This window comes from Saccoglossus kowalevskii, chromosome 13 (genome assembly GCF_978046115.1).
Source record: "Saccoglossus kowalevskii chromosome 13, keSacKowa6.1, whole genome shotgun sequence".
Taxonomy (NCBI): Eukaryota; Metazoa; Hemichordata; class Enteropneusta; family Harrimaniidae; genus Saccoglossus; species Saccoglossus kowalevskii.
The window spans coordinates 24,394,964-24,409,613 of record NC_140653.1 but is presented as its reverse complement, the minus strand read 5'-3'; the positions used below and the strand labels follow the sequence as shown (position 1 = coordinate 24,409,613).

The 14,650-nt window shown below is 33.1% G+C and overlaps 1 protein-coding gene across 1 annotated transcript in view; it reads left to right on the top strand.

Annotated features, from left to right (window-relative positions):
- Positions 1–14,340, top strand: part of LOC102805807 (serine/threonine-protein kinase ULK3-like) — a 75,480-nt gene extending 61,140 nt beyond the window's left edge. Inside the window, exon 15 of the mRNA XM_078010980.2 lies at positions 12,125–14,340. Coding sequence (XP_077867106.2) covers positions 12,125–12,141 — 17 coding nt within the window. The 3' untranslated portion in view covers positions 12,142–14,340. The remainder of the gene's footprint in view (positions 1–12,124) is intronic.
- Positions 14,341–14,650: the final 310 nt, after the last annotated feature.

The window sequence follows — 14,650 nt, the reverse complement described above, 5'->3', positions numbered from 1 at the left end:
ACTGCTGTGATATTCATAGTCACATGCATCCACTTTGGCTTGACATAATCAACCTGTAAGTTCGAGAAAACGCGTTTTTACCGGGGCTTGGCTGGAGCTGTTTACTACAGCGTGACAAGCAAGGAAATAATCCATGTTGTTTAGGACCGTATTTATAGTATACCTGGGCCTTTAAAGCTGTGAAAATTTGGTGTTAATCCGACGACAATAAATATACGTTATTTTTTGTTAAAGACCTTGTATTTTGAAAAACATAAACTCCTAGAAAACGTCGATGAAGTCACAGCAAAGATTTTCAAGCTTGTTTATCTGCACAAGCGATTTGTTTTCCGATCAAGGTCTGTTTTAACATGTGTAGGGGCATCCAAATGTGTAAGGCTATTGGAAACCAAAAAAATAAAGGAATGGGATAGCTATAGTTCGATAAAATCGGCAAATGAAAACACTAAAATCAATGATTTTTTTTAGTGGCTGTGTGACCTTGTGTCTGACACATACATATGCAAATGACTAATCTGTGAAATAAACAGGGGCGGAGACAAACCACTCAAATGTTTGGAAACACTCATTGTGTGTCAGATAGCTACTAATAACACATCCTAACATTGCTTTGTCTTGAGTTAATCTTTGAAACTTATATATACAAATTAAACCTGTGTTGTTGATTTTAGAAAACACTACTGAAGCTGCCTTGCTTCCCTTCAGAAAATCTACATTTTAACCAACTTACATGGCATTCTAAGTTACGTTGACTTTGTCAGATGAAAGTTTATAGTGCATTTCATCAATTAATAAATAAATGTGGAAATCGTAATTTTCAACACAAATAATAGTCTCGCTACCTCAAAGTTTTACCTTATTTCTATTCAGATTGCATCAAAAATGTTCTCTGCTTGCTGTGACTGTTGAACTACTTCAAAGTACATCAGCGAATGACATGCGCTTGTCGCTTAGGTAAATTTCTAAACGAAAAAGACCAGGATTTCCTAACCTCACATTGTATGTCATTGTCATTACACCATGCAAATAACTGCTGTTAAACGATGTGTAGATGAGAAGAAAGTCATCAGAATTGTTCTCCTATATATAGTATACTATTCTGTGCATCTTTCGTTACATGGTCGTAGTTATGCTTGAAGGCATTTTGGATGCACTTCATTCCTTTTTTAACACTCAGCTCTTTTGAAACTGCTTGAGTCTTCCAGAAGACCAATCTACAAGAGTATGAACAATTAACATGCAAACTAGTTTTATGCCGACAAAATGTCTTGAAATAATTCAATTAGATACGGAATGAGATTTCATTGTAGATTGATTGCCCCAGGTTAAATCTAATGTGTTTATGGACATAGCTATTTAGATACGCTAGATGTTATTACACTGTAGCTATTTTTTCTTGTAATCAGATACGGCACAGTGTTGATAGTGAATGTACCTGCTTATCTCTCAGTGTTTTGTTGTTTTTATGGTATTTTCACCTTTTCTCTATTTTTTGTGTGTCATTTTTTTCAACCAAACCAATACACAATTGTGCCTATAATCAAAATATTACCTAAAATAATAGTGTTTTGTGAAAGTGATAAAGGTTAGATATAGAATGTGATGGTGTTGTAAAGGTTAAACCGAAAAATGTTGACGAGAAAGTCTGGTGGTGAAAAGGGTTAAGGCAAGAAACATGGCATGAAACATGGGTTTGAACTTCGAAGGGCAGCCATTTCAGTTTGAAGACCAAATACGATCAAATTAACTTGCAATAGTGAAATAACATATATGGAATATCTGATTTGTCTGATTTTCAGACTCTGTTAGAGGTGTAAAAAGCGACAGAGACAGTGGTGTACAAATGAATAAGAAAGATAAAATGAAAGAGTCAGGAATGTTTGAGATTGACATGTAATTACTTCACGGAATATTTTACTCAATTAATTATATCCATTACTAGTAAATGGAGTTTTAACGAATACACAGAGGAAATTGTTTTTCAAAACCTTGATTTCAGTTTCCTGCTACAAGAATAGCTTTTAGTCTTGATAGCTGATAACCTCTTTTGTGTTTCCTGTATTTAAATCATAATATTTATTGAAGATGGTCTCCTTCTTTCAGGTTTTTGACATTTATGTGAGGAGATGTTGCATATAGTGACTCATAACACTACACTATTACTACATTGTATCAATATACTACACTTGTAATGTGACTTAATACACTATACTGGAAATGTTACTACATTGTATCAATATATTACACTTGTAATGTGATTCAATACACTATGCTGGAAATGCTATACATTATATCAATATACTACACTTGTAATGTGACTCAATACACTATACTGGAAATGCTATACATTATATCAATATACTACACGTGTAATGTGACTCAATACACTATACTGGAAATGTTACTACATTGTATCAATATACTACACTTGTAATGTGACTCAATACACTATACTGGAAATGCTATACATTATATCAATATACTACACTTGTAATGTGACTCAATACACTATACTGGAAATGTTACTACATTGTATCAATGTACTACACTTGTAATGTGACTTAATACACTATACTGGAAATGTTACTACATTGTATCAATATACTACACTTGTAATGTGACTCAATACACTATACTGGAAATGTTACCACATTGTATCAATATACTACACTTGTAATGTGACTCAATACACTATACTGGAAATGCTATACATTATATCAATATACTACACTTGTAATGTGACTCAATACACTATACTGGAAATGTTACTACATTGTATCAATATACTACACTTATAATGTGACTCAATACATTATACTGGAAATGCTATACATTATATAAATATACTACACTTGTAATGTGACTCAATACACTATACTGGAAATGTTACTACATTGTATCAATATACTACACTTGTAATGTGACTCAATACACTATACTGGAAATGCTATACATTATATCAATATACTACACTTGTAATGTGACTCAATACACTATACTGGAAATGTTACTACATTGTATCAATGTACTACACTTGTAATGTGACTTAATACACTATACTGGAAATGTTACTACATTGTATCAATATACTACACTTGTAATGTGACTCAATACACTATACTGGAAATGTTACTACATTGTATCAATATACTACACTTGTAATGTGACTCAATACACTATACAGGAAATGCTATACATTATATCAATATACTACACTTGTAATGTGACTCAATACACTATACTGGAAATGCTATACATTATATCAATATACTACACTTGTAATGTGACTCAATACACTATACTGGAAATGTTATTACATTGTATCAATATACTACACTTGTAATGTGACTCAATACACTATACTGGAAATGCTATACATTATATCAATATACTACACTTGTAATGTGACTCAATACACTATACTGGAAATGTTATTACATTGTATCAATATACTACACTTGTAATGTGACTCAATACACTATACTGGAAATGCTATACATTATATCAATATACTACACTTGTAATGTGACTAAATACACTATACTGGAAATGTTACTACATTGTATCAATATACTACACTTGTAATGTGATTTAATACACTATACTAGAAATGTTACTACATTGTATCAATATACTACACTTGTAATGTGACTCAATACACTATACTGGAAATGTTACTACATTGTATCAATATACTACACTTGTAATGTGACTTAATACACTATACTGGAAATGTTATTACATTGTATCAATATACTACACTTGTAATGTGACTCAATACACTATACTGGAAATGTTACTACATTATATCAATGTACTACACTTGTAATGTGACTTATTACACTATACTGGAAATGTTACTACATTATATCAATATACTACACTTGTAATGTGACTCAATACACTATACTGGAAATGTTACTACATTGTATCAATATACTACACTTGTAATGTGACTCAATATACTATACTGGAAATGTTACTACATTGTATCAATATACTACACTTGTAATGTGACTTAATACACTATACTGGAAATGTTATTACATTGTATCAATATACTACACTTGTAATGTGACTCAATACACTATACTGGAAATGTTACTACATTGTATCAATATACTACACTTGTAATGTGACTCAATACACTATACTGGAAATGTTACTAGATTGTATCAATATACTACACTTGTAATGTGACTCAATACACTATACTGGAAATGCTATACATTATATCAATATACTACACTTGTAATGTGACTCAATACACTATACTGGAAATGTTACTACATTGTATCAATATACTACACTTGTAATGTGACTCAATGCACTATACTGGAAATGTTACTACATTGTATCAATATTCTACACTTGTAATGTGACTTAATACACTATACTGGAAATGTTATACATTGTATCAATATACTACACTTGTAATATGACTCAATACAATATACTGGAAATGTTACTACATTATATCAATATACTACACTTGTAATGTGACTCAATGCACTATACAGGAGATGTTATACATTCTATCAATATTCTACACTTGTAATGTGACTCAATACACTATACTGAAAATGTTACTACATTGTATCAATATACTACACTTGTAATGTGACTCAATGCACTATACTGGAAATGTTACTACATTGTATCAATATACTACACTTGTAATGTGACTCAATGCACTACTGGAAATGTTACTACATTGTATCAATATACTACACTTGTAATGTGACTCAATACACCATACTGGAAATGTTACTAGATTGTATTAATCTAGACCTAAATTACATTGTCATTTATGTTAATTAGATTGTGTTCAAGCGCAGTCTAAAGCATTAACTTATGAATTGACCTCCATGCATCCATGCAATCCATCCATCCATCCAGCTGAATTTCGCACAAGCTTGGGCCAATCAAGTTAAAACATCACGTGTACATATAGACATGCATTTGTTTCATGGTCTGATTCAAGATGGCCGAATGGCAGCCATTAAAAGACCAAAAATGTATCAAAATCACACGTTTTTACTATTCCTGAACTAGGTCTAGAATTATGTTCTAACTTGGTAAATACATTGAACATAATGGCACCTTGACTCGCGTCACTTATTTTTCTTGGATCAGGTTTAATATGGTTGACTGGTGGCCATTTTGTTTTTAAAAAGTGCGGTTTTGGATCATTAGTATTTTACAAGCCTGAATGAATCAAAATCAAACTTCACACAGACATGCATGCTTGAAAAATTAGTTTGTAATGCACCATGCAACAATGAACTTGGTCTGTGTGAAAATGTATGAATATCATTACTATACTTTATTTTCTTAATGCTTTCACGTGTTGTAATGAGTCTTACACAATGTATTGAAACTGTCAACTTCTATACCTCTCACATAAACATCTAATGTCCTTATAATCTGCTCTTGTAGTTGAGTACAGGAAAGACAGGATTACGCTGTTCAAAACCACTGACATAGTTATATATTAGTTTAATCCCAATATTATTTACAAGTCATTACACTTTCCTGTTGTATGTGTCATTTAACTTTAAGGAATAATCTCTGGTACATCTGAATGGCAATGACTGAATTAACATTAACACTCCATATTCAGTAATCCACAGTTGCTTAGTTCTTAGTAAGCAGTCTGAATGAATTAACTCGTTGCTTTCTGATGATGTTTTGTCCATTTATTTTGTCTATCCATTCAGCAGATGATGTGTTAAACCAAGGCTCCTCAATCTCCTGGATTGCACTATGGAATTATGGGATACTATATCTGTTTCAAGAACTAAAATCTTACTATTATTTTCTATATTGTTTTTTTTTTTAATCCAGTGAGATCATAAACTGAAAATTAATTTTACTAACAACCCCACGTTTTAAATCTGATAATCCACAAGTACAAAACAACTGCAACACACATGGTGTGTGGGGGAAAAACATATAATGGTGTGGTTCCATGTTTGATGCTGATTTGATGCCAGTGGTTATGGTGATGTGGTGCCAGTTGTTATAATGGTTGTAATGACTTGTGTTTTTGTGGTGTGGTGCCAGTTGTTGTTGGTGTGGTGCCAGATGTTATGGTGGTGTGGTGCCAGATGTTATGGTTGTGTGGTACCAGTTGTTATGGTGGTGTGGTACCAGTTGTTATGGTAATGTGGTACCAGTTGTTATGGTAATGTGGTGCCAGTTGTTATGGTGGTGTAGTGCCAGTTGTTATGGTTGTGTAGTGCCAGTTGTTATGGTAATGTAGTGCCAGATGTTATGGTGGTGTGGTGGCAGTTATGGTGGTGTTGTACCAGTTGTTATGGTTGTGTGGTACCAGTTGTTATGGTTGTGTGGTACCAGTTGTTATGGTAATGTGGTACCAGTTGTTATGGTGGTGTGGTGCCAGATGTTATAGTGGTGCAGTACTAGTTGTCGTGGTAATGTGGTGCCAGTTTTTATGGTGGTGTGGTGCCAGATGTTATGGTTGTGTGGTACCAGTTGTTATGGTGGTGTGGTACCAGTTGTTATGGTGGTGTGGTGCCAGATGTTATGGTAGTGTGGTGCCAGATGTTATGGTGGTGTGGTACCAGTTGTTATGGTGGTGTGGTATCAGTTGTTATGGTAATGTGGTGTCAGATGTTATGGTGGTGTGGTGCCAGATGTTATGCTAATGTGGTGCCAGTTGTTATGGTGGTGTGGTGCCAGATGTTATGGTGGTGCAGTACCAGTTGTTATAGTGGTGTGGTGCCAGATGTTATGGTGGTGTGGTGCCACATGTTATGGTGGTGTGGTGGCAGTTGTTATGGCGGTGTGGTGGCAGTTGTTATGGTGGTGTGTTGGCAGTTGTTATGGTAATGTGGTGCCAGTTGTTATGGTTGTGTAGTGCCAGTTGTTATGGTAATGTGGTGTCAGTTGTTATGGTTGTGTAGTGCCAGATGTTATGGTGGTGTGGTGGCAGTTATAGTGGTGTGGTACCAGTTGTTATGGTTGTGTGGTACCAGTTGTTATGGTAATGTGGTACCAGTTGTTATGGTGGTGTGGTGCCAGATGTTATGGTAATGTGGTGCCAGTTGTTATGGTGGTGCAGTACCAGTTGTTATGGTGGTGTGGTGCCAGATGTTATGGTGGTGCAGTACCAGTTGTTATGGTGGTGTGGTGTCAGATGTTATGGTGGTGTGGTGCCAGATGTTATAGTGGTGTGGTACCAGTTATGGTGGTGTGGTGGCAGTTGTTATGGCGGTGTGTGGCAGTTGTTATGGTGGTGTGGTGCCAGATGTTATGGTAGTTTTGTGTCTAGTGTTATGGTGCCAGTTGTTATGGTGATGTAATCCCAGTTGTTATGGTGGTGTGGTGGCAGTTGTTATGGTGATTTGGTGCCAGTTGTTATGGTGATTTGGTACCTTATGCTATGTTGCTATGGAGCTAGGTTTTTAGATTATACACTTCCTGCTTCATTGTGGCACCCACCATATATTAGGGGATGCATGCTGCAGTTGTTATGGTGATTTGGTGCCAGTTGTTATGGTGATTTGGTGCCTTATGCTATGTTGCTATGGAGCTAGGTTTTTAGATTATACACTTCCTGCTTCATTGTGGCACCCACCATATATTAGGGGATGCATGCTGCAGTTGTTATGGTGATTTGGTGCCAGTTGTTATGGTGATTTGGTGCCTTATGCTATGTTGCTATGGAGCTAGGTTTTTAGATTAAACACTTTCTGCTTCATTGTGGCACCCACCATATATTAGGGATGCATGCTGCAGTTGTTTTACTATATAGTATGGTATAGTATATTTTATTTGACTCAAATTAATGAATTGGAAATACATTAACTCGGACAATAATCATACACAAAAAACACAATAACACGAAATACAAATATACAAAATAAAATGTTAAAACGGATAACACTAACAACTTTAAAGGAATTACATTAGAACTATAAAATTATGTTTCTTTTCTAGACTGTTGGCAATGAATCTTTTATTCCCATAATCTACATAAACATATCTTCTTTTGGTAATTTTAAAATATTATCATTGTATAATGATAGAGTACTGTAGAATACTTTATTTTCGCTTGGAATTAATTTTCGCTATTTTCGCTGAAGGGATGATTCAGTGAAAATAAAATCCAGCGAATATACTTTTTTTCTTTTGTTTTACATTCAACTCGTCAAAAATCAGTGAAAATAAATTCCATACAAAACACTTGAAAAGTGTTTTCAGCGAAAAATTAATTCCAGCTAAAATAAAGTATTCTACAGTATTCCAAAAGTAGCTACGTGCCTTTACAATTCCATCCAGTTTGCAGTCAAAAATAGCATGAATTTCCTCAGCAACAGATATGTGTAGGTGGTTGTACCCCAAAAATAAGTCAAAGGAAAAATTATAAAATCTATATCTAGATTATAAATAAGACAATTCACATCCATGACTTGTTTCGATCTAAAATGGCGGGCAAGCTAATTAAACAAACAGTATGCCCTAATCATGTTTCTGTAGTTCAGACACGCACTTATCCTCATTCAAAACTGTAGCTGCCATACCTAGCATTACCCACAATGCACCATTATTGGATTCATTAATCAACCTTTTTTCCAGACCTAAATTTTGCATATGCGTAGTAGGTGACATTCTCCACCTAGTTACGGGTCCTCAGCTAGATTGAACTAAAACTGGCTGAGTGAGAACCAAAACAAAATTTCAAAACAAGATGTTTGCTAAAGCAAGAGACTGATTACCCTTTTGAAAGTTGTTTGCACCAGTTACAATATGTTTCTAGTGTTAGTCATTTTCCTAATCAAGTTGATGGAAAAGTTGAGGAAGAAACAAAGAAAGTAGAAAAAACAAACAATAATGACAGCACCCTTCAGGCCTCTAAATATTTAATTAGCCATAGATATGTCCAGATCACAAATTATTAGTATACATACATCTTCATAAACAATATGCATGTGCAAAAGTGCCAATCCATTTGTGAAATCTGTTAACATACAACACAGTATGCAATATTGATGGGACCAAATATGTTGATTTAAACCAAGAATATATAGAAAAGTACTTAAAAACTGACAAACTGTTGCACTAAAAATGTTAAGGCCTGTTAACAACAGTTATGACATGATAACGTGCCCAACTATATTTCTCAAATCACAGAGTGTAATTAATGGCTGTGGATAGCCAACACTTTGTTTACTCAGTTTGCCAATGTCTCTTGTTGATATATTTGCTAGTCAGAGGCATTTTATTTGTTTATTTACTGATAGACAAATTAAACGCGCTATTATCAAAGAGATGGCCGATTTCTGTGTCCGTCTCATAGCTTGTTAAATAGAGAAAATAGGCGTTAAGTATTAGCACAATATCCTTATAAAAACAAATTTCGACTTCTACGTTATCTTGTTTTGACTATACGTAAATACCAAACATACAAGGAATCAGGCGAACTGGTAATCGGGCGAAATGGCAATCGGGCGAAATGGTAATCAAGCGAACAGGTAATCGGGCGAAACCGTTCTGGCGAAGTGGTAATTGGGCGAAATTCAAACGATATGGCGACAGGGATATTTGTATTACTTCGTCTCAGCCACGGTTATTTTACATTTTGCCAGTAATATAAAATGCATTCTGTATATACACAGCTGAGTAATCTTTGCAGACAACAGATTGGCGAGGTTTGTTGAAATACTCTCTTTTGTATGGTCTTCTAAACCTACTCGTATATGTGGAAAAAAAACAGAAAATGAAAAAAAAAACAGCTTGCAGGGTGAGGTCTTGAGTGCATGCAAATTAGAAGTATCATTAACACCTTCAAATAAAAACTGTCAATCAAACGAGTGAACTGAACGATATATGTATGCTAGCACCGGGTAAATGGGAGTGTGTTCGGCAAATGGGTTATGTGTGTATAGAAAAGTAACTTGTCTCAAGTAAATACAGATGAGGGAATTGCGATACAATGCACTAAGCGACAGTCAATAAATAATTGTATTGCACTCCGATATTGTGTTTGTACACTAGGTTTGTACTTTATTGATTTTGGTGGTTTGCCCCTGGCAGTTGAAATAATGAAAGCCGCGATGTGTGTATGTCATTGTTAATTTAAGTGAAGATGTTTACAGCTGCCTGCTGCATAGTAAACTTCATTGACAGCTCTATATTACATGGAATCCTACTAATTCCTTTACGCTAGCCCCAATCTGCAGGTATTATTCAATATTATAAAATAATTTTTATGCATAACACTACCTCATGTAAAGCATGTACAGAAGTGTTTCATATTTAGCTCTTGTGTGGTGATGCACAAACAAGTCTGATCATGCCATAGGGCTGTCTGTGTGTGTTTCATAATTCTGCAAAGTACCTTACCATTTAGAGTAGCGCATTAACAGCTCCATTTTTTTTTTTTTTTTTTTTTTTTTTTTTATTTATTTATTTTTTTTTTTATTATTTTTTTTTTATTATTATTATTTTACTTATTTATTTCTGAAGATTTGGTTTTTGTTTGTATGTGTACCGGGTATGTATGTATTTATGTATGTATGTGTGTGTACGTATATATACATATACCGGTATATATATATATAGCCTGCATAGAAATGTATATTGGTTAGGATTGGGCCACAGACTAGATTAGTTCCGATGAACTACCTCTGGTCCACACCAAGAAATTATTATTATTATTATTTATTATTACTTTATTATTATTATTTATTATTAATATAAGATTACTAGAATTGTTATTCTTATTGGTGAAATCATAATGTAATATAATGTGATCTTATTTTATTTGAAGTAAATGAATAAATGTAAAAAAAAAAAATTTTACGTTTTTACAGGAAAAAAAATGAAAGTTCCATTTACAGTAAAAGTAGGTTTTTACACTTTACAGATAAAGCAAATTCCTCATTACATTTTTATAATATTTTTGATAATTTGTGTTTAAGAATCAAAATTGGAAATTGCACACGAATTACTACATTTAATTCAGAAAATGCTTTATACGCTTACAAAAAATAATATCCTTGTTCAAATAACGAACGAATAAAAAAAAAATAGCTGATTTAAATAAAATTTAGGACAGTAATAATGCAAGATTTCATTTTTTCAGAATATGTGCATATGTAATTGCTTCATTTGCATATTTGTAATAGAGTATCTAGAGCTAAAGAATGAAATATACAACCGGGTACACATGTTCTATGAAATAAATGTAGTACTTGATACTGAATTGATATGCTGCGATGAATACTAACTCATACCATACCATTGTTTTCAATCAAAATAAGTTATGATATTCATGAATTTGTTATTACAGTGACCCCTCGCTAAGTCGTGCCTCAGTAAGTCATGGTTTTGTCTAAGTCACAGGTAGTTGGATGGCTCCCAAAAAATTCTTGATAGGTTTTAGTAACAAATGTTTTTTTTTAGCATTCCCAAATCTAAAATGCAGAATATTTTCTTGTAGTTTCTGTGACATTTCTGTAAATTTTCAAAATTCATCGATCGTGAATAACCATACAATCTTGTTAACATTTGAAGTAGATATGCTGGGTTTGTAATATTAATGAGCTGCACAACTTGACATCTTTTAATAGTCGCTATGGGCATATGAGACATATATAACACCATATTACATTGAGTGTTGGCAGTATATATATTTTATTATGATGTAATAGTTAAAATCAATTAGATTAGATCAAAATCAACTCAATCAATTCAATGACATCTTTTTAAGAAATACATCCATAATGTTTTCAACTTACTGAAAATAATCTGAAAGCATCTAACAATTGATGTAGCAAATTTCACTGAATGATTGTTTTTTATGAATAAATGTTGCATAAATGTTAGATATCCAATTCTGGATTTTAACAAAAGAAATAAAGTAAGTGTAAATTTTAAAATTAAATGGCGCGTTAAAGATAAAATTTCTGCTTATATGATACAAAAACATTGTGTTAAACACATTAATTCACTTTCCTTTCAGAGATAGATGAAACACATTATGCATAAATGGGCCATTCAGCTTTTAATTGCCTTGGTTATTGTAGCTATTCACTGCCCTTGATAAGTGAGCATTTATACTTGTGCTGATGCTATTTTCTTTCTTTCTTTACAGAATGCCTGATCCAGTAATTTTCAATAATATTGTAAAATTGGCTCCTTCAACTTCGGATGTTTTCATGCGGATCATCATATGTGCATGTTGAATGGTTGAGTGATTTGAAGATGATACGCTTACTGCACCTTCGTAGTTCAATTACTCTGCATGATACAGTCTTACTATATGTATAGGTTTTACCTTGGTGTATTTAGGGATGTATTGTACAAACCACAGCAGTGTGATTTATTGTTGCATTGCTTTGCCAATGGGAATCCTATTCACTTTTATTTGATTGATTCCACGTTTCTGTGTAATTGTCACTGTACTGTTTTAAACTAAATCTCAATCATGCAATTTGTTCAAACACATTATTGCTCATTCGGTTTTTTGCATCTCTAAAAACTGTTTACTACATGTGTGTACACATCTGTGTTTGGATGAGTCTCACTGCATGCATGTACGCAGTTGCAAATTTTTGCTTTAATATATTCTTTGATATGCAAAACACGCATTTCTTAAAGGCTGGTGGTCTTCACGTATGTAATATAATTGTTTGTCTACATGAAATTTTAACACTCTGCTCCACGACAACCACCGCCCTTTAAAATATAACACCAGTATGTTGCTAATTGGCATAAGACATGAATAAGACAATAATAAAATCAAAATGAATATGTTTACTTCAATTATGTTTTTGAATGATATTATTCAAGTGTAATGCATTATTTTATATGTTGACTGAATATACTTATCTTTTAAAATGCTTTCTGCCACGAAATGATCCAAAATATTATTTCATTTTTGTCAGCTTTGTAATCAAAATGTACATGCCCTCCATATAAATATATAAACTGACTGTTTGATTTGAAAATGGTGACCATCGTTAAGTGTGATAGATGTTCTGTTTAGTCACGCCATGACAGCTATATTTGGTGTGATGCCATGTTCACAATAAAACAGCAATTATAGTGTCAGTCTTGTCAATGTCTGAATACCAATGATTACATATGTGGTGCAAAATAGCTGCAGATAAATATGGTTCTTCCGCTGTATTATCACACTTTATTGTAGCACATCTATTTCACTAAGTGTCTATTTTCAACAGATCCAATATGCTCATGTACCAAAGTGATACAGACTGTTGGATATGTTACTGACATCTTTTTATTCAGAGGAATCACAACAATTTCCAGGCGCATTTGATTGTTTGTTGCTATGGTGATCACTACAAAATAATATGTGACAAGCAATTTGAGTACTTTACTGAGTATGTGTTATTTTACCCTGAAGCTGCTCACTTGTTCACATTGACTAGGTTACCTGTCTATCTACACCTGTTAAATGTTTACAACTACAATGTTATGTGTTTACACATTGCAATACTGTAGATTACTTTATTTTAGCTGGAATTAATTTTCACTGAAAAGACTTTTTGGGTGTTTTGTATGGAATTTATTTTCAACTGATTTTTGACAAGTTGAATGTAAAATATAGGGAAAAAAATATATTCGCTGAATTTTATTTTCACTGAAATATTCCTTCAGCGAAAATAGCGAAAATTAATTTCAAGTGAAAATAAAGTATTTTACAGTATTCTGAATTGTTCTATATTTGTATAGGTGTTCTGTGCACACAAAGGTGTACAAGAACTCTTATTCATGCAAGCTCTGTGCGTAACTAGCCTTGTAAATGAATACTTTGTTAAATTGTTGTTATTTTTTGGAATATGATTATGACAATGCAGCATTATTATCACATTTATCAATATTTTCATTGTTTTACAATGTTTGTCTTTATTTACACAAGCAATATAAATTTCCTTACGTGTCCCCAAATTTGCATTTTCATACTTTCAATCCTATGCTACACTCTTATTTGTATTCAAGTCAAAGAGCTGGGTTTGTTACTTTATTTAGACCATGTTGTTTTCTTCGATGATTGCAAATCTTTGCGTTATAGAATCTTTTATCATTCCTAGTTGACTGGAATATTGAATAATACCAGAAGCTCAGAGCCCCAGATTTGCAATATCAGAGGTCTGTTACGTGTTATTGCATATTAACGTATGCATATTAAGTAGCATCATAGTGGATTTCATTTTGAAAAATACTGTCTTCATGCTGGTGTCTCGAAAAAAGCATTTGTTAAATAAGCATTTACATGTGTAAATATATATATAGATTAAGTGACTTAAATCGTTTAATAAATATGTGTAGCTGTGTGAAAATTAATTAGACTCGTGTGTTATGTATTGTATGTTTACAAGTTTATATTTCTTGATAATATTATTTTTCAAATCATGGTTGAGGAAATCTGAAAATGGGAAAATTCAATTAAGATTACTGGTATACTATATGCCAATGCTGTCTGAAGTAACATTTGTGTTGCCGACAATGTGGTAAGGAAACTGATGCAGAATCCTACATTGTTTTGCTAGATCTGTTCCTTGAATTAGACTCGAATTGCAAAGGAATGTCTAATACATTTGTATGACAACTCTGATTTACCATTATCAAATTGTCCAAACTTCACCATCACTCC